General features: G+C 41.5%; 1 protein-coding gene across 2 annotated transcripts in view; it reads right to left on the reverse strand.

Moving 5' to 3' along the window:
* LOC148012572 (uncharacterized) overlaps nt 1-7,708 on the reverse strand; it is a 66,089-nt gene extending 58,381 nt beyond the window's left edge. The window contains exon 1 of one of the 2 annotated variants that reach the window (XM_087669393.1): nt 6,854-7,708. In XM_087669393.1, coding sequence (XP_087525519.1) covers nt 6,854-7,316 — 463 coding nt within the window. In that variant the 5' untranslated portion in view covers nt 7,317-7,708. The remainder of the gene's footprint in view (nt 1-6,853) is intronic. The other variant, XM_087669392.1, reaches the window with a different exon arrangement.
* Between the last annotated feature and the right edge of the window lie 17,414 nt (nt 7,709-25,122).

Consider the following 25,122-nt stretch of genomic DNA (forward strand, 5'->3'; position numbering starts at 1 on the left):
TCATCCAGAAGCTTCTCTCTGATGAAGTGGTACTGGATCTCTATGTGCTTCGTCCGGGGCATGAAAAACAGGGTTCCGTGCCAAGGCAATGCAACTCTCATTGTCACATCGCAACAAAGTAGGACGAGTCTGGGGACACCCAAGCTCTTCCAAAAATCTCCGAAGCCACATAGCCTCGCATGTGGTGGAAGATGCGGCCCGATACTCCGCCTCAGTAGACAAAAGGGCTACCGTGGGCTGCTTCTTGCTACTCCATGAGATAACACCTGCACCCAAGGTAAAACAGTAACCTGTAGTAGACCGCCTGTGGTCCACATCACCGGCCCAATCCGAGTCGCTCCAACCGGCAAGTACAAGATCTGAACCATCTGTCCCTGCAGGGTAATGAATCCCTAAATCACACGTCCCCCTCAAATACCGAAGTATCCTCTGAGCAGCCTGCCAATGCACCGTCTTAGGTTCACTCATGAACCCTGCCAAGAGCCCAACAGCAAAACATAGATCAACCCTAGTGTTGAGAAGCCAAATCAAGGACCCAATCAACTAACGATAGCGGGAAGCATCCGCCAAAGGAGAAGTTGAATGGGAAGTGGCCTTCCAGTTCGGATCCATAGGAGTAGAAAGGGCCCGACAATCCTCCATCTCAAAAGACACCAAGAGTTCCTGTACATATCTCTGTTGAGAGATGAAGATCCCCCTCTGAGACTGATAAATCTCATGGCCCAAAAAGAAATGGAGTAGACCCAAGTCCGTCATCTCGAACGTCCGATGTAAAGCTGACTTCGCCTCTTGGACCTGCTGTGCATCATCACCTGTGACAATCAAATCATCAACATATAATACAAAAAGCACACAACCATCCTCAGAAGTGTAAACATAAAGCTGCGGATCGGCCTTGGAACGCCGATATCCCAACTGAGACTGGAGGAACGAATCAATCTTCTCGTTCCATGTACGCGGAGCCTGCTTGAGGCCATACAAGTCCTTCTTCAACCTGTAGACTTTCCCATCTGAAGATCCAAAACCAGGAGGCTACTCAACATAGATCTCCTCCTTCAAATCACCATTGAGGAAGGCCGACTTCGCATCCAACTGATAAACAGGCCATCTCCTATGGCCAGCCAAAGCAAGAACAGCTCTAATGGTCGCCATACGAGCTGTGGGGGCAAAAGTATCATGACAGTCAATCCCTGGGCACTGTGCAAAACCTTTAGCAACAAGGCGAGCCTTGTGCTTATCCAAAGAACCATCGCTAAGGTATTTGGTCTTGAAGACCCACTTGACGCCAATCACCTTCTTATTTGGGGGGCGGGGCACGAGTGACCAAGTGCCATTCCTCTCAATAGCCTCCAACTCGGCTTCCATAGCTTTCTTCCATGGTGCGGACTGTAAAGCCTCCTTCACGGAGGTGGGCTCTCGATCCTGCATAACACGGGTCATCAAACAATAGTTAGAGCAAACAAGCTCCGTAGAATGTACCTGGTGCCGCCGTGACCGCCGCGGACCATCCTACGATCCCCACTCATCAGGAACCCCCTCGATCCCTGAATCACGGAGTGTGTCACGGGCCCAGCGAGGAGGAGGCCGAACCTCCCCTCGTCTCTCTCCATCAGCAGAAGACTCTGGAATATCCACCGGTGGTAACTCCTCTGAGGTGACCGGTGGAACAGTAGACTCTGTGTCAGAAACAGAATCATAATCAAAAGGCATGGGCTCCAGTGGAACTGTAGAAGGAGCCCAACTCTCCCCTGGATCTCCAAGAACGGGATGCTCCTCACCCGTTGAGATAGCCGGAACCTCCACAAACCGCACATCGCGGCTAGTGTACACATCCCGCTTGACGGGATCATACAATCGATAGCCTTGGGACTGGGAGCTGTAGCCAACAAATACCTGTCTTCGGAAAGCCGCTTCAAATTTATCACGGTGAGCCTTGGGAATGTGAACATAGGCATCACACCCGAAGACCCAGAAGTAAGAAACATCTGGCTTCGTCCCAAAATAAGCCTCAAACGGGGTCATCCCTTCCACGGCCGAAGTAGGGGATCGATTAAGGATGTGGACAGCAGTAGCCACAGCCTCGGCCCACAGAACCTGAGGGGTCTGTCAGTGCTCCATCATGGTGCGCGCCATCTCGATCACACTGCAGTTCTTCCGTTCAAGAATTCCATTTTCTTGAGGAGTGTTGGTATTGGCAAACTCCTGGTGAATTCCTTTATCTGCACAAAACCGAGCAAACTCATTAGAAACAAATTCACCGCCCTTGTCGGATCGCAAGGTCTTCAGCTTCCGGCCCGATCGGTTCTCCTCAAAGAGAAGCCAATCCTTGAAGTGTGAGAAAGCTTCTGACTTTAATGCCAAAAAATAGGCCCATGTCATCCTGCTGTAGTCATCCACGATCAGCATAAAGTACGAGCTCCCGCGCAAGGACTCATTCCTCATAGGGCCACATAGATCCGTAGATACAAGCTCCATCGATGAAGTAGACCGCCGCGAAGCTGTGTGGGAAATGGCATCCCTATGCTGCTTCCCCCGAATGCAAGAGACACATGGCTGCTGGCTCACCACTATATCTGGCAACCCTCGAACAAGCTGTCCACGTGACGCCCTCCGAAGATATTCATAGTTCAGGTGACCAAACCGAGCATGCCATAACTCTGACTGTGACTGAGAATAAGAAGAGTAGAGAGGGCGGTGAAAGACTTCAGTTTATAAATGCCGTTCTCCTCATATCTGAATGAGAGAACCTTCCTTGATCCACGATCAAGGACTCGCACCGTAGTACTGTCAAACTCCACCAAAAGGCCAAGGGAGCAAATCTTATGAACTGAAAGGAGATGGTACCCTAAGCCTGGTACATGCAAAACCTCTGAGGTATGGGTACCACCTCGTCCATCGGGAATAAGTTGCATCTTACCCCGACCTGCAATAGATACTGAAGAGCTGTCTCCAATGAGAATCTGCCCACGCGAGGGTCGCAATTGGGCAACACCATCTGATGAAGGAGTCATGTGCCGTGATGCACCACCATCAACGATCCACTCTTGAGCCTGGGGAGCCGTCATCGCAGCATCAGAAGCATTCGGTGAAGCGTCCTCAATGACAGCTAGATGAAGAAAATGCAGCGGATGAGGGTGCAGCCACCGCTCCTGAATCCTTGGTGTCCTTGTTGGTGTCCTTCTTGTCTTTGTCAGGGCAATCCTTCTTCCAATGGCCATTCTTTCCACAAATATGGCATGTGGAGTCTTTGTCCTTGTCCTTCTCCTTGTCCTTCTTGAACTTGTTATCCCCCTTCTTCTTCTTTTGGTCCTTCCCCTTCCTCTGAGAGGCTTGACCTGTCAGCACCTCCGACTTGGAAGCATTCTGTCCCTTTAACTGTTCCTCTTGGTCCAAGACCATAGGAACCAATTCTTCCCACCAAAGAGTGGACTCTCGCCCCGAAGCAATATGGGCAAAGTAAAATGTACCGAATCGTGGCGGCAACTGGGACAAAAGTGTGATCGCCAAATCTTCGGAGGAAATCGGCTTCCCCGCATTTTGAACCTGCATCTGAAGCTACCTTAGCTTGTTAATGTGCTCCCGCACAGAAAATGCAGCGGATGAGGGTGCAGCCACCGCTCCTGAATCCTTGGTGTCCTTGTTGGTGTCCTTCTTGTCTTTGTCAGGGCAATCCTTCTTCCAATGGCCAGTCTTTCCACAAATATGGCATGTGGAGTCTTTGTCCTTGTCCTTCTCCTTGTCCTTCTTGAACTTGTTATCCCCCTTCTTCTTCTTTTGGTCCTTCCCCTTCCTCTGAGAGGCTTGACCTGTCAGCACCTCCGACTTGGAAGCATTCTGTCCCTTTAACTGTTCCTCTTGGTCCAAGACCATAGGAACCAATTCTTCCCACCAAAGAGTGGACTCTCGCCCCGAAGCAATATGGGCAGAGTAAAATGTATCGAATCGTGGCGGCAACTGGGACAAAAGTGTGATCGCCATATCTTCGGAGGAAATCGGCTTCCCCGCATTTTGAACCTGCATCTAAAGCTACCTTAGCTTGTTAATGTGCTCCCGCACAGCGAAGAAGACTTGTTTACGGACAAGGTCCGCATCTGTACCTCCAAAGAAACCCGCTTCATAAGGGTCATCCAATTGTACATCTGATCAAGCTCCAGCCATATCTCCCGAGCCACCGTCAAGTGCTCGATGTGAGCGATCACGGCTGTAGTACATGATAGAAAGAGAAAGGAACGAATCCTGGCATTCAGTTTGTCCCAATGAGACTGAGCCTTGGCCAACTCCGCACGAGCATCGGAAGAGAGTTTGGACTCATCTCTTACCGAGGGCCGGTCGATCTCCTGTACCAACTCCGCCAAATCATAGGACTCAAGGATGGCCAACATCATGACGCGCCAAATGCGGTAGTTGTCGCCGTCGAGCTTCTGATCTGCAGGAAGAGCCGGTAAGACAGGCACCTTCCGGTCCATAATCGACTGGAACTCCAAGTCAATCTCTGTAGACATCTTCACCTGTAATGCCTTCACAAACGCAAAAGCAGCCCCCTCTGACTGGGAAAACTCAGCCTGCTAAGGCTCTTCCGCGTCCTGAACCTTCTTCACCCGCAGGAGGCGATGAAAAAGCAAAACCTGCACTTGTAGGCTGAAAACTCAAACTTCCTCCGCGTCAAACAGCAGCAAATCCACCACCTGGACTCCTTTCCTGCGCGCCCACACTCGCTTCAGCCTTGTTTCAAGGCGCAGCCCTCCTATCTGCCCTTAAACGCAAAAAACGCAAATTTGTGTCGTGATGGAAACTCCCCTTCAGGTTGATTCTGCGCTCAGTCAGCCCTCTAACACTGCTCTGATACCATGTCAGAGTGCAGCGGTGCGGAAGCGTAGGACTGAGAGAGAGAGAACGCAAAGAGAGAAGAGAGAGAAAGAGACAGTGGAAGATGAAGATCTGCTGTATAAAGTGTGCTGAATACAAAGATATGCAGATATATACACGGGCGCAGTGCACTGGACTGCGTGTCTCCACCTCAACGATGCAACCTACTGTTCACCTCGAAGTCCGCTGCAGTCTGCACTGTCTCCTGTCTGAAATCTGCGAACAGAGACGGAATCTGCGCGTGTCACCGGTCTGTAACCTGCGAGCAGAGAAGTGTAGGAGACTGCTGGGAATGTCGGCTATTTATGGCCAAAATCTGGACAAAACAGGGCGCCAGAAAATAGCCTGTCGGAATGCAGCCGACTGACTGCATTGGTCGGACTGCCACATGGCAGTCCGACTGCACACCTGTCCGACTGCACTCTGCCACCGTACCTGCCCTGCTGCCCCTGATCAGGCTGTGATCTCTAACAGATTGAGCTCTTTCTTGTAAACCTATTGCACAATCATAAGGTCGGTGTTCTAATAGCATATCTGCATCCTTCTTTTCAAACACATCCTTGAACTCTGCATATTGAGCTTGGAGTGTATCCAAGCTTTCATCCTTTGGCTTCTCCATTGGAATTGCATAAATCAAAAAGGATAGATTCTTCTTTGATTGACGCATGAACACCTTTGCCCCTATGGATATTGGTCGAGAAATCTTCTTTTTATTATTTTGCACTGGTCAACAATAACATAAGTGATGATGCAAATATCTTCTAGAATATTTTGAAAACTTCATAAAATCAGAGGTTGTCCTAGCTAGCATATGAACCAAGGGTATCCTTACTTGAGCATCCATTATACTTACCTCCAAGGTTTGGAAGACCATTTTATGGAAGGAACTAGTCCCACTTGTTTTGGAGAACAGAAAGTGACTCAAGGAGATTGGGGCTAGAAGATCTGGATCTACAAAGCTTTTATTGCAGGTTTGGGAGGGGGTAACAAAAAGAACAACAAGAAGGCCAAGAACAAGAAGCAGCAACAAGAAGACAAGAAGGATGAGAAGAAGTCAAAGCCCACTAAAGGCCCTTATCCTGTGTAGAAGTGTTGCCAAAGGTACCCTTATTTGAAGGCAAGCACCAAGATGGTACTAAGGACTCGAACTCTAAACCACCAACTACTACTGAGGACACTAGACTTGCTTCTTCTATATCAGAGAAGCCATGGCTTGTGAACAGTGGTGCTTCAACCCATATGAATTATCATCAAGATTTGCTTCAAGATCTTCACTCCAAAGGAGTTATAGTCACCATTGCTAACAATTCCTCCATGCCACTTCGAGGAGGAGGGGCATTCCCCTTCCACCGAATCATCAAGACACTTCTACTGAAGATCTTTATGTTCCCAAGTTGGGATTTGATCTCTTATATGTTCATAGTTTGACACAACTAGGGACTCGTGTGGTCTTCACTCAAGATGCAGTTATTGTTGAAGATGCATCTACGGGTGTTGTGCTTTGGACAAGTACTTTTTGATTCCATTCAACAAGGATCACAAAAAAAGATGGTGGAGGGGCTTCCAAATCTTCCCCCATCACTATCTTGTGCCCTAGCTGCGTTCAGCAAGCAGCATCAGTAGTCCCATCTGATGGTTGCCTCTAAGAGGGCATCTACTTACTCCGCTTGAGTTGGTTCACAGCTAGAATTAACTTGGCTATTAGAACCAACTACAATGCTACACATTTCTTCTAAAATAAGGATGCAATTTCCTCCTACATATGTAGTTAAAATATCATAACCAGTACTATAAGGCAGTCTAAATTTTAGCACAGGAACAACCAACTATACACTTATTCAGCAACAAGGTGAATGCGAGAACCAACTACAAACAGCACTATCATAATGCAAGAGCTGTCATCTCTTTTTTGGGGGGTTAAATAGTGGAACCATGCTTTTGTGCCATAGAGCATTTATAATGGTTAACCTCCGTTTCTTTTACTTACCTCGCTCCGTGGGAACTTTGGACCCAGAACTTTGCGAAGCCACTTCCCTCGACAAAAGTCTGTCTGTTTGCTGGATGAGTGCCCACTGGGCAACCTTGGACAGGCCTGTTTCTGAGCTATCTGTCGATGACTTATTTCCAGCTGTTCGCTCTTGAGAGGCTGGTTTGGAAACCCGTATGCGCTCCGCAAGGACTTGGAGATTTTTTATGGTCTCTTCACTGGATGGAATCCAGAAGGAGCAATTCGGAAAGAAAGGGAGCCAGGAAGGGACAGCCTTTCTGACCCTGTACTCGAGGAATGCCTCCTCGAGCCTCTTCGCCGCAGAAGCTTCAATTTTGCGGCCCAATAGTTCTTCCCACAGGCTCTGAGAATGAGTATGTCTGAGGTAAAAATGCAGGCCACAGCTACGCCGCGAGAGGATGCCGGGTCGCTGAGCAAAGAAGAGGCTCATTGTCGAGGCCATACGGGTAGGGATAATGCTCTGCAATGCAGAAATCCCTTACAATCCCTTAAGCAGCTTCCTCTTTAAACAGGAATCCGTGCCTGTGACCTCCTCTATCTTGGAGAAAACCGCCCTTCCTGTATATTACAAAACCACGATCCTCTGAGATATGAAAATACCAGCGCTTGTTCCTTCTCCTGGCCTGATCATTAGAAATAAATGTGGCCTCCGCCTATGGCATTCTTCTTGGCTTTGATAGCGGTCTCTCTTCTGAGTGTTGTTGTGAGAGAGTTCCGTGTCTCCACTGCCACGCTGCCTTGCAAAGCAGCAGTTCGACTACACGACGGTATTTTGGCAGTGGTGTTGACGGTGATGTTTCTGCGTATGGCCTTTCATAGTCGGGCGTACTCGTTCAATCTTACCAGCGTCAAGCCGCCCATGATATAAATAATATTGTAGATGTAGATGTAGAGTTCCACGACAGGCATTGGTCCAAACGGAAAGGTGCGCTGTTGGAACTAAATGGAGTTAACTATTCATGGAGAGGGAAAAATCATTTTCCTATTTTCAATTCTCTTTCCATATGGGTTTTTAAACTAGGTTGGCATGTGCAGCTGAGTAAAAGAGTTTGAAATTCCATATGCAATTTTTGCATGTTTGTTATGTAGTAGTGAAAGTTGCACTAATGGTGTTTAGATATGCATTGTGTTTCAAAGTGAAGTACGTTTGTAGATAAGTTTTTGCATTATTTAAATATATGGAGGATATCGAAAGGAGAATATGTATATATATGTAGTTCAAGTCACTGATCATGCTTTTGAACATTGACATTTCTTTTAGTCATAGGCGCCATGGCCAAGTGGGAATAACAACAAAAACACTCCATTTTCCAAGGTGATATCTAGGCAAGGTCAGGTTCTTGTAAGCAAGCCATCTATCCTGAACATCGTTGTTCTTTCAATGAGACAGTTATTATTCCAAAATATGATGCATGCAAACTCGTGCTGATCAGCTCTTTGGAATGCCTATCGTCAAATTGGCTCGACTACATTTTCTAGCAAACTACAGCATCTTTCATTCTCGTGATCTGCTTGGAGCATTGCGTTGAATGGAGAGCTTTCACAATGGAACTCTATAATCCTTTCGATGGATTGCATGTTGAGGATGCAAAGCCTTGACCTTAGATGCGGATGTTCTATGATAGCCATATACTTCTGGATTTGTGGATTATGTAGCATGTTGAAAGCAAACACATATGCAATATTGAATGTAGTCAAGTCAATTCTAGTAGATGGCTGCGAAAGTGACATCATTCCAAGAGACTAGAGGATTATCAAGAATAGACTGACGATCCAAGGTTCCGTTCGCAAATTGCTCTTGTCGTTTTGCAAACCGAGATGGATGTATCAATGATACTCAATAGTTGAAGTTGTAACATCTTAATTCGTTTTGTATAGTCTAGTGAGAGTGACATAACGTATTTGTTTCTCTCTTTCTTCACAAGACATGGTTGGCATTTAGTTATCATCATGTTGACTCCATGTTGTTGGCATGCAAGGATGAGAATAGTGCTTGACAAAGCCACTGTAACTTGTATCTCTTCTGTAGATGGATCGTTCTTTTGCAAATTGACAACATGATGTTGCATTGTGACTATACCACAGGATGCGCACATTGTTAATCTTCCAATGATGCTTCCATTGTAACTTGTATGTCTTCTATAGATGGATCGTTCTTTTGCAAGTTGATAACATGATGTTGCATTGTGACTATACCACAAGATGCGCATATTGTTAGTCTTTCAATGATGCTTTCACATTCTCTCGCCCAAGATGATTCAATTTTTTCTATGTCGTACCAAGTTGCAGCAAATGGTTTTAGTGATGTTTCTCTGAAAGCCATAGTTTTCCTTTTTCTAGAAGTCTTGAAGGATGCCTCATGACTCTGTTTCTTCGTAGCATCCATTGATGCTAATTGAGAACAATATGTTTTTATCGTAAAACTATAGTACACTTGTTCATGGAAAAACATGCTATACTTTGTAATTTCATTTTTTTAAAAGATAGTTTTTTATAAACGTACAAGGATGATGATTTTTTTAAATAGCAATTCTAATAAAATAAATAAATAAAATCAATAAACAATAACAACACTTCAAAAACTTAGAAAAAACTAAATGAAATGAGAAAACATGCTATATAGCATACCGAAGAGTTGGCATAAATCTCTTCGTAATTAAATTATGGGAGAAAGTGTCATTCCCTCGTCCATTCAAAATATATGATTTGTTAAAGTTTTACGTTTTCATTTTTTTCAGTACATTCGAAAGTTCGTTACGGTTTCATTTTCGCCATACGTTCAAAATATCTTTTTTTTTTTCATTTTACTACTATTTACTAATCCTAAAAAGAACAGATGATGAAGATTTGAATCTAACCTTAATAAACTAAAAAGACGAATGACATAAAATTAGAAAATATGCTATATAGTATACCGAAGAGTTGGTACAAATCTATTTGTAATGAAATAATTATGGGAGAAGGTGTCATTCCCCCGTCCATTCAAAATATCTGATTTATTGAAGTTCTACATTTTCATTTTTTTTAGTTCGTTATGCTTTCGTTGTCGCCATATGTTCAAAAGATCATTTTCATTTCACTACTATTTACTAATCCTAAAAAGAATGAATGATGAAGATTTGAATTAACCTTAATAAACTAAAAATACGAAGGAAAATTTTGTTTAAACTAATCCTAAAAAGAAGGAATGACAAAGATTTGAATCTAACCTTTTGGCTTACAAACGCGATGACCGAGAAACTAACGTACGTATCCCCACACACTTGTGTATAACCTTCCTCTCTCCTTAAATAAGAGACGAATTTCCTAATAAAGAGAATGGCCCGTACTACTTAACTCTCCCCCCTTTATATAGGCTTAAGGCTTCCCAACATTCAAAGCTTTCCTTTAAGCTTTTTAAAGCTTTTGTAGTTTACAAACTTGAAAAGCCTAAAAGCTTTCAAATGTTTAAGCTTTTCTTCAAATTTGGGTGTATGCTTATGTTTTCCTTATTTAACCTTAAAAAATAACAAAAAAACATAATTACAAAATGCAGCACTTGTAAAAAACCCTCCATTTAAAAAATAATCAAACACCTTCCAAAAATGTAGATAAGGGTGAGATCGTGGCAATAAAGGCTCATTGGAAGGACCTTGTGTAAGATGGCATGTAGCAAAAGCATGTGTGTGTCTCCAACAATAGTAGGAGGTTTTCGAGACAAATTGGTGCACAAATCAGATGCTAGATGCGTACGTAGCGAGCGCCAAAAGGTCCCCAAGAACAAAAGAACTCTACTAAAGCTCATAAAACAAGAAGGAAGATTTACACGACATAAAGAAAACATGAAGAAAAGAGACAAATTGGGTACAATCTCCCCCATGCCTTATGTGAGCGCTCCACAAGGCATGTATTTATAAATTTATTTAATCTCCAAGCTCAAAAATAGCCCAATTTTACAATTAGCATGCTTTGGCTTTTTTGTTTGCTTTTGTCCAAATAAAAAATAAAGCGGTTGGGCGCCCCAAAAGTTGGGTTGTGCCCAAATACAATGTCCAATAATGAAATATTTAAACCGTGTGTCTATGTACATACAAAATAATAAATATTTGTCAAGTAATTCAATAAATAAGTGCACCTAAATAAATATTAGCACTATGCCTTTAATGATAATGTGCGCACCTATAAAAAATGATAATTTCTTTTAGGTAATCTGAATGCACGCTATCACCTAGTGCTTCCCAACGCCACCGTTGCCTGCTCTACACATCAACTAAAGCATTCACAATTGTTAAAAAATAATAAAATTAAACCAACAAAAGTGAATACCTAGCAATCTTCAACTATAAAATAAATAAATAGGTTGGAACTCTGTCCTAACCTTAATTTAATACGAGTGCACTCTAAACTCATAAACGTCCATTAATTTAAATATTCGAAAAATGACAGCGTTACTGTTAACTTCTTGTATAAGGAATCCACCTTGTATACGATCCTCGGCAAATAAATATAGTTTTACAGAATCCACCACAAAACCTCACGGAATCCACCGTGGAATAAAAAACACACGAAATCCACCGTGGTCTCATGGAATCCACCGTGGAATATGCCTTTTGGCATCACATTAAACACTACAAAAAAACAATGTGGTTTTGGGAAAAAACCAAGAACCTTCCATGTGACCTTTCTAGGTCACATGGAAGGTTTTGGGGAAAAACTATTTAAAAACCCCCTACCAAAAACCCATGTGAGAACAACTCCAATGACTCATAGTTTGACTCATTGAGATAATTAGTTCTTCCATCCTCGAGTAATCTATAATATATAGTCTATAATCCATATAAACCAAAGCTTTTGGGAGCCTTGTCACGTCAATTGCATTGAAACTTACATAATGCTTATGGTCGTGCCACATGGTGAAATTTCAAATATCGTATTTTCCTTTTATGCTCTCTCTCTCTCTCTCTCTCTCTCTTTCTCTCTTTCTCTCTCTCTTTCTCTCTCTCTCTATGTGTGTGTGTGTGTGTGTGTGTTATCTCTTCGACATCTCTTCTTTCTCTCTCTCTTTTCCTTTTTAAGCCATAGACATGGTAGACAAGGGAATACATCGCAATCTCCACAATTTGCATTGAACACCGCAACCAAGAAAGAAGAGGAAGATGGAGAGTTGATGGTAACAGGGGCGAGGATTGCTTAAGGATGTCTTTTATGGAGGAGGAGAAGGGATATTGTAGAGGCAAGCACAAGCTTAACCACCAAGACCCACGAACCACTTATTGTTCAAGCGTTTCAAGCGAGCACTAATGGCTACCTCTCACATAGCCGATGCGCTATCCCTCTCTATAAGTGTAGTGAGCTTACCTTGATGCCCAATTGAGTTGCTTTCTCTCTCAAGGACTCCGATAGCTCCATGATTCGTGATGCAAGCTCAAGCATCCTCAAGCCTCTTCCTCCAAGCTTCATTCTCCATAGCCATGCGCGAGACAAGAGAAGATAAGAGAAGAAGAATAGAGGAAAAGGTGGAGAGCTTCACCTCCAAGATCCCTCACTCTCACAAGCTCACTCTCGCACACTCCCTCCCTCAAGCACTCACAAGTAAGCAAGAGAAGAGAAGGAGAGAAGAAGAAGAGTCCACTTTTCCACACACCAAAGAATGAGCTCTCATTTGCTTTTTGAACTTTATATACAAAGCCCTAAATCCCTTTTGGGCGGTCATCCCCTTATCCCCTTTTTTACATAGTCGGCTGTGGCCTAGGCCATTTTTTCCATTGTTCTCCTATCTTCTTAACTTCCTTCCTACCGCCCATCTACCTTTATAATTTGCATGGGTGAGAGCCCGGCGCTCTTAAAATAAATCACGGTGCGCCTTGCGCTCTTTTACAAAAGTATTGACTTACGCATTTTCTTGTGCACATTTTTCCTTGATTTAGGATTTTTTCGTACTTCTTGTGTTTCCATATTTTTCTTGGCGCACCTTCATCTTCCATTCCACTTTTGCCTTGGCCTTGTCTTTTGCTTTAGATTTTTTGGATTTTTCACCTTGTTCGTTCGAGGGTTAACATTACCCCCCTCCTAGCTGAGTGCCAGTCCCATGGCACTTGCTAAGTTGGACAGTGTTGATGGGGAGGCCAAGTGGCTTTTTGAGTTTGTACACAAGCTGTGTTTGAGGGTTTGTTGGAGGGATTTATGGAACTCAAAGGCCCTTAAGTTGTGAATGAGCCCTAGTGTTGGAGGAATTTATGGAAGTTGAAAGGCCCTTGTGCCAAATAGGATCCCTAGTGTGTTGGAAGGATTTTTGGACTTGTGGAGGGATTTATGGAAGTTGAAAGGCCCTTGTACTAGCCCTAGTGGAAGGTGTGTTGGAGGGATTTATGCCTTTGAAATTGAAGATAAAGTTGGACGGATCCATTGGTTGCCCCTTCGTGGCTGCCTTTTCCAGTGCTGTTCGAAATGAGCTTCTTCATTCACTTTTTGACTGACCTATTGCATTTGCCCCTTGCTTTGTTGTGCCTGCATGGTGACAAGTCGTATAATATGGGGAATACATTGCATGGATGATGGGGTCTCTGGAGATGGTGGTGGGAGCCCTTGTTTGTACTTGCAAAGAGAAGAAGGTGCACTACTTGGGGGTGTGTCTACCTTGCCATGGAATGTGGTGCCAGTGCTTGTGGGATTGGGAGATGGGTACACCCTTGGGCAAGCCCTCGGTGTGTTCCACACTTGAGGACCCAATTTGTGCATAGGGGAGGGTAGTGCGTGTAGCTTAGGGTGACAGGTCTTAACCATAGGCGAGTGTTACGTCCCTAGGTGTGTCATGCCCTTGATGTGTCCTAATCTTGAATTGGGGGATCAAAATGAGCCTAGGAAGTTAGGAATGGAGCCAGTCGACCGGGGCCACCGAGCACACCTAACTTGAGAACCCCTCGGTGCAGTGAGAGTGATCGATGTGCAACTTGCGTTTTTTTTTTTGAATAAACAGTTTCTTGAATTTGGAGAAGTGCTACAAGATGATAGATTCATTTTCTGGGCTCGTGGGCATGGGATGGGAAAGTTAGGGGCTTTAATGATTTGTTAAGGAAGTGCTTGCTTAGCATATACCCTTTTTGGCCTATTCTAATGTGGAGACGTATGGTGGACAAGAATGGATGGCTACATTTGGTAAATTGGTTGTTGTTCATGTCCTCAAGAAGATCCATGCAAAAGGAAAGGAATTCTTAATTTCAAATTCCAAGGGGTAATTTGGGTTTGTACGAGATGTACCAAGGAGAAATACAAGGAAGGTACTATGTTCCTAAAAAGATTTAATATTTTTAATTTGTATTGATCTAACGAAACCTCTAATGGATAATCACGGATGCTAATTCTCATTATATAAAGGACCTTGAGACAAATTTGTCAAAATAATACTTTTCATAATAAAACTAACCAAGATCTTTCTTTTATCATAGGCAAGGACCCACGAAACTCCATTGAGAAAAGTCCATCAAGGGAGTTATTCTCAAAAATAGAATTCTTGTTTCGATTCAATTCAAACTAGATTGCGAGGAAGGGGAATTCTGAGAAGATTATTAGAAGGTATTACCACTTACGCTAAGTTTTGACTTAATATTATTATTTTGGGAAAGAAAATATTTGTGTTGGAAATAAATTTGTTAAAAGTTTATGTATAATGGATTCAAAATAAGATGTTTGTGATTGTAAGCTAGGTACTAATCTTTCCTAAAATCATCAAACTAAAAGATGGATGATCGGGTACAAATAGCTAACTAAAGGTAGTATTTTGATGAGCACAGAACGGCAACTGAGGCATTGTGTTTGATGGCGCTAGACATCCCCAAGGCCACATGGATAAAAACTACTCCAAGGGGTTTTCTTTTTTTGTTTTTGTGTTAGTGAGCATAGTCCAATCATGATGCAAAAGGTCTTATCATAGGGAACTCTAGTTGGCAGGAGGAGGTGAGGGTACCAGGGGGACTATGGTCATAAAGTCCTTAGGCTCTTACGAACTACCAACTACCCTTCGAATTCTAGTTAGTATCGTGGAAGTTCCAATACTAGTTTAGGAACTTAACTTGGAGAGAATAATACATTTGGGTTGACATAATTTCTAGTTAGAACAAAAAACATTGTAAAAAGTTATTTTTCTTAAAGAAACTATTGAGAAGGGATTACTTTACTCTGTCTTTGTATCGTGAAATAAAGGCGTGTAATGAATTTATATTAGGAGATAATCAAAGAAGTTGTTTTTATATGTTGAATCTAAGGTGATAGATAATTAGATAATTAAAAATACTCTCTTAAGGGAAGTGAGAGGATGGACCCCCAACGGGTCCAAACCTATGGTTGGGTGGTCTCGGTGAGTCGAGAGCTTTCCTAAGAAGGAATAAAAAGTACATTTTTGATAGACTATTAGAGATTAGAAAGCTTGACTTGCATCACTTTAGAACCATAGCCAAAAGGGATTGAAGTGCCACACTTCCCTTTGTCTCCCATTCTCTTTGAACCTAGTGTAATGCAAGTCTATTTTAGTCAGGAAATTCTACAAGGAGTGGAAACTCAAACCGCTAACACTAATTAACCATTAGTAGTTGATTTGACCAAAAACTTAGGTCGGATGGTGTTTTCTAGGACATCTCTTGATGGGCTGTTAAGAACGTATCGATGAGGAAGCGGCTCGGGCAAGGACATTACAACTGGTATCAAAGTGCACGTTGATATAGGATACACCACAAGTAAATAAAATTAGTTATAATTACAACATAAAATATCCTTCCCTTAAGTTGTGAAAATCTTATCTTGTTAATATGTGTTCTTGATTTCTGGTAGGAAAACAAACCTTGGGAACAATTCTTGATTTTTCAAGTTATGTTTATGTCAACAATGCACTCCTCTAGTTTCAGCTAGAGAAACCAGATGATGCGAATATTAGATCAAATATACAAGCCTTCACCCTTGTATTACGAAAGACGATGAATGTTAAGCGGAGGGTATTGTTACATTGATGCAAACCGTCTTGCTTACCTCCAGAATAATTTAAAGAGGAAAAGGTGGATGGAAACCTTAAGGTTGCCAATATTTATCTATTCTATGAGGCCAGAGTAAACTCAAACATATTCACTGGAAGACAACAAGTCAAATTAAACTAGTACATCTATGAGGAGGTTACAAAAGCTATATTAGCTGATCAAGTCATGGTTGTAGGATGCTCCAGTTTTGCCACAACTACAAGAAAGATGGATTATCTAATCTTTCCCTAAAATATAGATATCTGGATATCCATTCCTAGAATCCTTATTACTATGTAATGGATCTATTGCAATGCCATGCCTAGATTGTGGTAGAAAAACCTTTTCCAAGAATAATATGAGCTCCCAAACTACTCGAATAATGTATTCCCTTCCTATTGACATAAAGAATTATTCTTGTCCAGCCGTTTGTCTCCTTGATAATCAAGAATAGTGGGAAGATATTATCCGTTTGATGGAATTTTTTGACCCTAGTAGAAAATAGAGTTAACTAACAGAGGTGATGAAGTCATAAGAAATTCCTTACATTTCAAGCCATGTATATATTCGCCAAGCATTCAAAGGGCGAAATAAATTTTGACTAATTCATAATGGGTATACAATTCTCATCTCTCCTATCCGGGAAGGCAATATGGGATGGATGGATTCATTGAAGCTATCTATATCATAGGTCACCCTTAGGTGAATCCAATGGATGAAGGAGTCAAAGGCTCATTAAACTATCCTTCCTTAACATGACCCCATTCTTCATACTAACACGACTAACTAGATTACGAAATCATCACATAAGCAGAAAACAAACTAAGTTCATCTCGATCGATGGAATTGTTGTTTTAGGGAGTAACCCTTATCACAAAGATATCTAGGCCTTTCCACAAAAATATCAAGTTATGGATATATATGCCATAACTCCAGCAAGTGAGGTCTGCTAAATACCAGAGATTCATAGGTAAGTTAAAAAAAAAAAGATTAAAATCAAAACTCTCTTTTGAAGTGTAAACCCTAATCATTATCAAAAGGTCAAGAAGTACATAATTACGTCGCTATTTGCGTCGCAAATTTACTGCTCGCGTCGCTATTGGCCTCGCTATGAGCGTCGCAACTTTACTGGTTGAAGACCTGAAGAACTTGAAGGCTGGAGTTTCTGAGAAAAGAAGCAGAATGCCATTGTTTCTTAAAGGTATGCATTGAGACATTGAGTTTGCCATTGCTCAAGCAGTGTCTATAGCTTGTTTAGGAGCTTGCTAAGACTTCCTTGAGCACTTGTAAGGGTGCATTTGTCATCATTAACTGCACGAGTAGTAGCAACAACCTCTGGACCACCAGCCAACATGATTGTGCCTGATGCCCAAATTGCTTCCCATGACTACAAATTAGTAAAGTAGTCACTGCTCAAGTGAACTACAACTTGCATACCCTTTGAAAGGTGCTTGAAGACTATTGTATGCAAATACTCTGGAGAGGGCTCAGTTATGAGCTGAGACATGAATGTACAGATTTGAAATTTAGTCATGAACTGCTAGTAATAGAGAATACATAGCATGTATGGTGCCTTGACATGATCTTAGAGCTCTATGTCATGCTAAAAAAGCATCATTGAAGTATAGGTATATGCAAGAAGGACATATGCATTGAATCTTAAGTCTTGGAGTTGAAGTTTGTTGACAAAAATACTCAGATCTGGAAGTATGTGATAGGCTGAAATCTGTACTAGAATTTCCAACACTAATACATGCACTAATACAGGGCACCGTTTGATCCATACATGCCTTGGAATGATGGTTATGACTAGCTAGAATGTTGGATGAATGTCCGGGCAATACCCGTGTACACTTGGGCATGATTAAACGGATTCAATATTCAGTTTTGGAATGCATTTATAGATCTGAAAATTACAGGCTGAAAACTGTCATTAAACTATGGACAGCAAACATGGTCTTTGCTTGAAGCACTACATGACATTGAGATTGGTCCCTATCAAATGTATGGTTTGGGATATGTCTGGGAATGTTTGAAGCATTAGGACAAGCATTGAATGCTACTGTAAACTAAAGTTTGGAGCTGAAAACAAATGCATTTAAAGTGTCTTGGCTGATTACAAGCAGGGAATGCAGTCCATGACATTGCTTCTTGAAGACCGAGGGTCTATGGTTGTACATATGGTCATGTATTTACCTCGACACACTGAAGCAAATGGCTGAACTAATTTGAAGACATTTTGGAGCTGGATAAACCTTTCTTTACTGAATATTTGTTTACTGCAATCTGTGAATAGGAGTTTTGACACTTGTACTTACTGGTTATGCACTGATTTGTGCCCGTATGGTCATATTTGGACTCCCATATGTAGTAGCAGATATCTATGAAGTTTTGGAGCATGTATGACATGCATACATCTTAGTTTTAGCTATGAATTAGCTGTTATAGATTTTAGAATGTATGTATGTATTCTAGCAGTAAGGTTGCATGAGACAGAGTTAAAGCAAGTATATGGTCTATGTATTGATTGATGTACCTACAGGTTATACCACATGTTGTGGATGTTTTGAGTTAAGGGGCTTAAATACTCTGGTTTCAACAGTGAATTTGTTGCAGAAAACTATCATAAACAGTTAAAGACTACGGTTAATCAGTTAGACTTGTTGGCTTGCAGGTAGTCATGCATTGTTTGCAACATGGCAAATGCAGACAGAACCGATAATATATCCCAGATAGTGGGGGAAAATCTTGATAGCAATAATTATGCCATATGGAAGTTCTGCATGGAGAATTTTCTGATAGGAAAAGGATATTGAGACTTGGTGATAGGTGTTGAAGCTGAACCTGAAATTCCAGAGAGGAATCCTACAGTTGATCAAAGATGAGCGCACCGAGCTTGGTTGGAAAGAGCGCGTAGGTGCTACACTGGTTATCTTTGTGTATCTCGGATGTTATGGTAATGCGAATCATGAACTGCAAGTCACCAACGGATGCATGGAATATATTGATTAGGTACTATGGCACAACTACCAGTGCGAGGAAGATACAGTTGAAGCAGAAATTCAACAACATGGAGAGAAAAGGTAGATCTATATAGGATTATGTCATAGAGATTAAGACTATTGTGGATCAGTTGGCATCCATTGGCACACAAGTTGAGGATGAAGACATGGTTGCAGTGACATTAAATGGTTTGGGATCTGAATATAAGTCATTTGATACTTCCATCTCTATCTGGGCTGAAATGCCGGATTTCAATGAGCTGGTTGCATTGCTTATTCATGAAGAGGTTAAACTTGGATTGGCTACAGGTTCTAACAGCTCCAAGAACAAGGATGATGTATTTTATTCAAATCAACGCCGTCGTGGCAACTGTGAAAGAGGTTATTATTCTGGTAGAGGAGGCAAGTAAAATGTATCCTATGGTCATAATAACCAGTAGGGTTCAAATGCATGAGGAGGTGGAAATTTCAGAGGCAGGGAGAGATCTAGCCCTAGAGGCAAAGGCTCTTGGTAGCAGCAACGTCCATCTAACAATCCTAATAAGGATAAGGATTGTCACTACTATGGAAAGTATGGTCATATTTCCAAGGACTGCTGGAAGAAGCATGGCAATCAAAGAGGCAAATGGCATGGACATTATGCAACGTCCAGTCAGGCAAAAGATGCATCTAGGGATAGATTGTTTGCCATGACATACGTGAAAGACAGGGTTGCTGAGGTGTTATATGATTCGGGGGCATTGGATCATATGACACCTCATGGTGATTGGTTTACAGATATGGTGCCTGAGAAGAATGGCTATGTATGCACAGGGGATGATACACAACGTAGCATAGAACATAAAGGCAAAGTACCTTTGGTAATCCATGATGGTAGGAAGAAGAACTTACATGATGTACTGCATGTCCCGTTAATTACTAAAAATCTATTGTCTGTGGATCAGATGACTGAGCAAAATTTGTAGGTCCGATTTAACAAGCATGGATGCTTCATTGAGGAGTTTGGTAATGGCTACAAATTGATTGCTCGCAGTCATAGGAATGGCAGGATGTTTACTCTTGATGCCACTTTGCCACAACTAAAATCAGTAATGTTTGCCCATGGCTCCGGCACACTTAAAGACTTGGAAATATGGCATAAGAGAGTGGGACATGTTAATCTTCAGCGGCTGCAAATGATGCAAATGAAATAGCTTGTGACAGGTTCACCCAAGTTTCAATATACAGATATTGGTCATGTCTGCGATGCTTGCCAGTTTGGTAAATAGTTGAGGTTGCCATTTGTCAGGCATGTAAGAAATATTATGCGGCCGTTGCAGTTAGTTCACTCTGATGTGTGGGGGCCATCCCATAATGCATCCATGGGAGGCTCTAGATACTATGTGACATTCATTGATGACTTCAATCACTATACTTGGGTTTATATACTGAAAACAAAGGATGAGGTGTTTGATGTTTTTCAACAGTTTAAAAAGCAAGTTGAAAAGGAATTTGATTGTTACATCTCTTGCTTGAGATCTAACAGTGGTGGGGAGTATGTGTCAAATGAGTTTGACAGTTTTTTCATTGAAAATGGCATATGTAGGCAGTTGGATCCAAAAGCACATATGTGTGTCTTTATTGGATATTCGCAGGAGAAGAAGGCATACAAATGCTATGATCCCTCTATTCAGGATACATTAGTGAGCAGAGATGTCATCTTTGATGAGATGGCATGTTGGTATGCATCACCGACTGCAGTGCCATCAGATATGCCTTCTACACGTGTATCTTCAGTTGATTCTTAGCAAAGTACTCCATTGACAGGCCCTAGTGGTATGACAGTATCTCCATGGACAAGGAGATTGAGGAGCTGTGGCTCATCATCCACTGATACCACTATGTCAGTGAGGGGGAGATATGATGTGGTGGACAGCAAAGGAAAAGAAAAAGTCATTGATGATACATCTGATGTGATGACACATGGCAGGATTACTTCAGGTTATGACTCAGCTGACAATCTAAACAGTGAGCTTGATATTCCAACAGTGTATACAACTGGTACTAGGTAGAACAGGTACATTCTGCCTCATGAGAGAGGGGAATCGAGTAGTGCACCATAGCTTAGATACTCGCAGAGAGTCAAGTACCCTGTAGATAGGGTGACTTACAGTGGTTACTTTGCAAATCATTTTGCTTATATGACAAAGGTGACAGAGGTTAAAGAGCCTGCTACATTTGTTGAAGCAGTGATGGATAAAAATTGGTGCACAGCTATGAATGAGGAGATAGATGATTTGGCTAAAAAAAGGAATTGGGATCTTGTGCCACTGCCAAAAGGAAAGAACACCATTGGTTGCAAATGGGTCTATACAATTAAATACAAGTTGGATGGCAGTGTAGAGAGGTATGAAGCCAGGTTGGTTGCTAAAGGATATGCTCATTAGTATGGGTTAGACTACAAGGAAACATTCAATCCTATTACAAATGGGTCTATAAGATTAAATACAAGTTGGATGGCAGTGTAGAGAGGTATAAAGCCAGGCTTCTTGCTATAGGATATGCGCAATAGTATGGGAAACGATACAAACAATGATCGCATTGGCTGCTGCTAAAGGCTGGAAATTGCAACAGATGGACGTGAAAAATACTTTCCTCAACGGTGACTTGGAAGAGGATGTTTATATGGATCAGTCTATACACCCTGATTTTCAACATTATGTATGCAAACTGAAAAAAGCATTGTATAGGTTGAAGCAAGCTCTGAGAGCCTGGCATGCAAGGATCAGTAGTTACTTACAGAAGTTGGGATTTACTGTTGGTAGGCGAATCATAGTCTGTTTACAAAAAAAACAAACAAAGGTTTGGTAGTGTTGGTTATCTATGTTGATGATTTGATAATCGCAGGTGACGATGACTTTGGGATATAACATGTTATGCATATGATGAAATCTGAATTTGACATGAAAGACTTAGGTGAATTGAAGTATTTCTTGGATATTGAGGTGATCAAGGCTGAAAATGGTTTATGCCAGCTAATGCAGAAACACTATGCCATGGAAATGTTGAAGAAATATGGCATGGTTGAATGTAAACTGTTGAATACACCTCTTGATCACAATGTTAAGTTAGACATTAGCGCTAGAGCTGAAATTGATGATGGGACTATGTACAGGTAGATGGTTGGAAGCTTGATCTACTTAACCATCACAAGGCCTGATTTGAGTTATCCAGTTGGGCTCATAAGTCACTTCATGCAGAAGCCCAGGAAGCAACGCCTAGATGCTGTTAGACGGATTATGTGGTATATAAAGTCCAATGTAGATCATGGGTTGTTCTATGAGAAGGATAAGGTCCTGAAACTCATTGGTTACATAGATGCAGATTGGGCAGGATGCTCATATGATCGTAGATCTACAAGTGGTTATGTCTTTGGATTTGGAAGTGGAATGATCAGCTGGAGCAACAAGAAGCAACCAATGGTTGCATTGTCTAGCACTGAGGTAGAGTATAGAGGTGCTACATTGGCAGCATGCGAGATTGCATGGCTGCTCAAATTTGTGGTTGATTTGGGTATACAGGTGGATGCTCCAATGACCTTGTTATGTGACAATCTTAGTAGTGTACTACTAGCAACAAATCCAATGTATCATGCCAGTACTAAACACATTGAGGTACACTACCATTTTATGAGAGAGATGGTTCTTGCAGGGAAAGTAGACCTTATGCATGTGAAGACGGATGAACATGTTGCAAATATCTTTACCAAGTCTTTGGGTAAAGATAAGTTCAGTGTTTTTAGATAGCTGCTTGGTGTACAAATGATGTCTTGATCTTGAGGGGGAGTGTTAAGACTTCAAGATCAACTTTACTATATTTAGGTTGTGTATACTTGACACTTAGATTGTCCAGCTGTACCACATGCGAACATTAAATAAGTCGATCTATACTTGGTGTGAATGGTCGTACAGACCTTAGACCTTAGAGTGTTGTATTTGCCTTAGTTATATGAATTATGAAATATGAAGAAAAGGAGTGTGAGAATACGGCTCCTCTCTGTTCCTCCAACCCTTCTCTCTGTCTCTCTCTCTTTCAACACAAATGGCCCTATCGAATGTCAATTCCTGAAGCCATTGAGCTAAAAGAAAAACTCAAGTAGCTATTAGACCAAGGATACATTCGGCCAAGTAATTTACCATGGGGAGCCTGGATACTATTTCAGAAAAAGAAAGACGAAACACTCCACCTTTGTATTGATTACCATGGATTAAACTAGGTGACAATGAAAAACAAATATCTAATTCCTAGGATAGACAAGTTGCTTGACTGACTCCAGGGAGCAAATGTCTTTTCAAATATCAATCTCAAATTGGGCTATTATCAAATAAGGATTCGGGAGGAATATATTCTTAAAATTGCTTTTAACACAAAATATGGTCATTATGAGTTTATTGTGATATCATTTGGATTAACAAATGCTCCTTCCACCTTCAACAAGTTAATGTAAGACATTTTTCGGCCCTACCTTAACAACTTCATCCTCGTCTTCTTTGATGATATCTTAATATATTCCAAGAATGAAGAAGACCATGGACCATGGCTACGAGTAGTTCTTGAAACAATGAGAGCCCACAAACTATATGCTAAAAAGAAGAAATGTGCCTTCTTCAAGAAGTAGATTGAATACTAGGATTCATAGTATCAGCAGATGGCATTTCAGTGGATCCTACCAAGGTCCAAGATGTACAAGATTAGCCACCCCCAACAACAGTCAAGGAAGTGCGAAGCTTTCTAGGGCTAACAAGTTGGTATAGAGTTTTTATTAAAGGCTATGCCTTGATCGCCCCAACCTTCTCAAAAAGCAGGTTTCCATTACATGGATGTCTGCTGAACAATCTAGCTTTGAGAAGCTTAAGCAAAGTTTGGTAACTGCCCCTATCTTAAAACTACCTAACCTAAGCAAAGAATTCGAATTCATAACTGACGCAAGCTCTCTTGCTTTGGATTGTATGCTTATGAAAGAAGGACATCCAATAGCCTATGCTTCAAGAAAATTAAAGATCCACAAAAGAAACTATGCCACACATGATCTAGAATTACTTGCTATAATTCATGCCTTTAAAGTATGGAGACATTACTTGCTTGGTAATAGGTTTTCTCTACTCACTAATCATAAAAGCCTAAAGTGGATTTTTACTCAACTTGATCTCAATATGAGACAACACTGATGGATTGAGACCTTGTAGGAATTTGACTTTGAAATCAAATATAGACTAGGCAAGGAGAATGTGATTGCGAATGCCCTAAGCCGTAAATCATTTCTTAATACTCTAATCCTAGAGGAACCCTCTAGGGCCAAAACTCTTGCTATAATGATTTCAATGCCAGTAACCCTCTCATAAAAATGGCTAAAGAAGAGACAGTGAAGGATCCAAGCTATCAAAGATTGTTAAGAGAATTTCCGTCAAGGATTCAAATCCAAAACTCAAGTCTAAGTATCAAGATTTTTCCATAAATGAGGAGCTTGCCTATTTTAAAGCAAGACTATGTATTCCTGCAAGTCAGGAACTCAAAAAGAAAATATTCTAGGAAGCTCATGATTCTCCATTTTCGGATCATCCTGGTTATGTTAAGACTCTTAATACGGTCCAGTAGAATCTTCTACTAGGAAAGACTCAATGGTGATGTACTGAAGTATATCACCGAATGCCTAAACTACCAACAAATTAAGGCCAAACATGTCAAGTTGGCAGGAAAGCTCTAGCCACTTGACATCCCTCAAATGAAATGGGAATATATCAACATGGACTTCATAGTTAGATTACCCCCAGTACAAGGAGGATATAACTTCATAATGGTAGTCATTGATATGCTAACAAAAGTTACACACCTTATTCCTGTAAAACCCAATTACAAGGCTTCAGATATCGCCAGGCTTTTTATTAAGTAAATTTTTAGGTTACATGGATTACCCCAAAGAATCATCAGTGACCATGATTCTCTCTTCACATCAAACTTTTAGAAGAGTTTGTTTGAAGCTCTAGGAACCTAGCTCTACTTCAATACTGCCTACCATCCCCAAACCGATGGTCAAATAGAGCAGGTCAACCAAGTTATTGAAGACATACTGAGAGCTTATTGTAGTAGGGAGCCCAAACAGTGGATCCAATACCTACCCTTAGTTGAATTCGCCTACAATGCATCATACCATCAAAGTATTCAAATGACTCCATTTCAGGCACTAAATGGGCAAGATTGTCTTACACCATTAAATTGTTTTGATCCT

Source organism: Lygodium microphyllum, chromosome 27, assembly GCF_053477565.2.
Source record: "Lygodium microphyllum isolate KBCC chromosome 27, Lygodium_microphyllum_v1.1.10, whole genome shotgun sequence".
Lineage (NCBI taxonomy): Eukaryota > Viridiplantae > Streptophyta > Polypodiopsida > Schizaeales > Lygodiaceae > Lygodium > Lygodium microphyllum.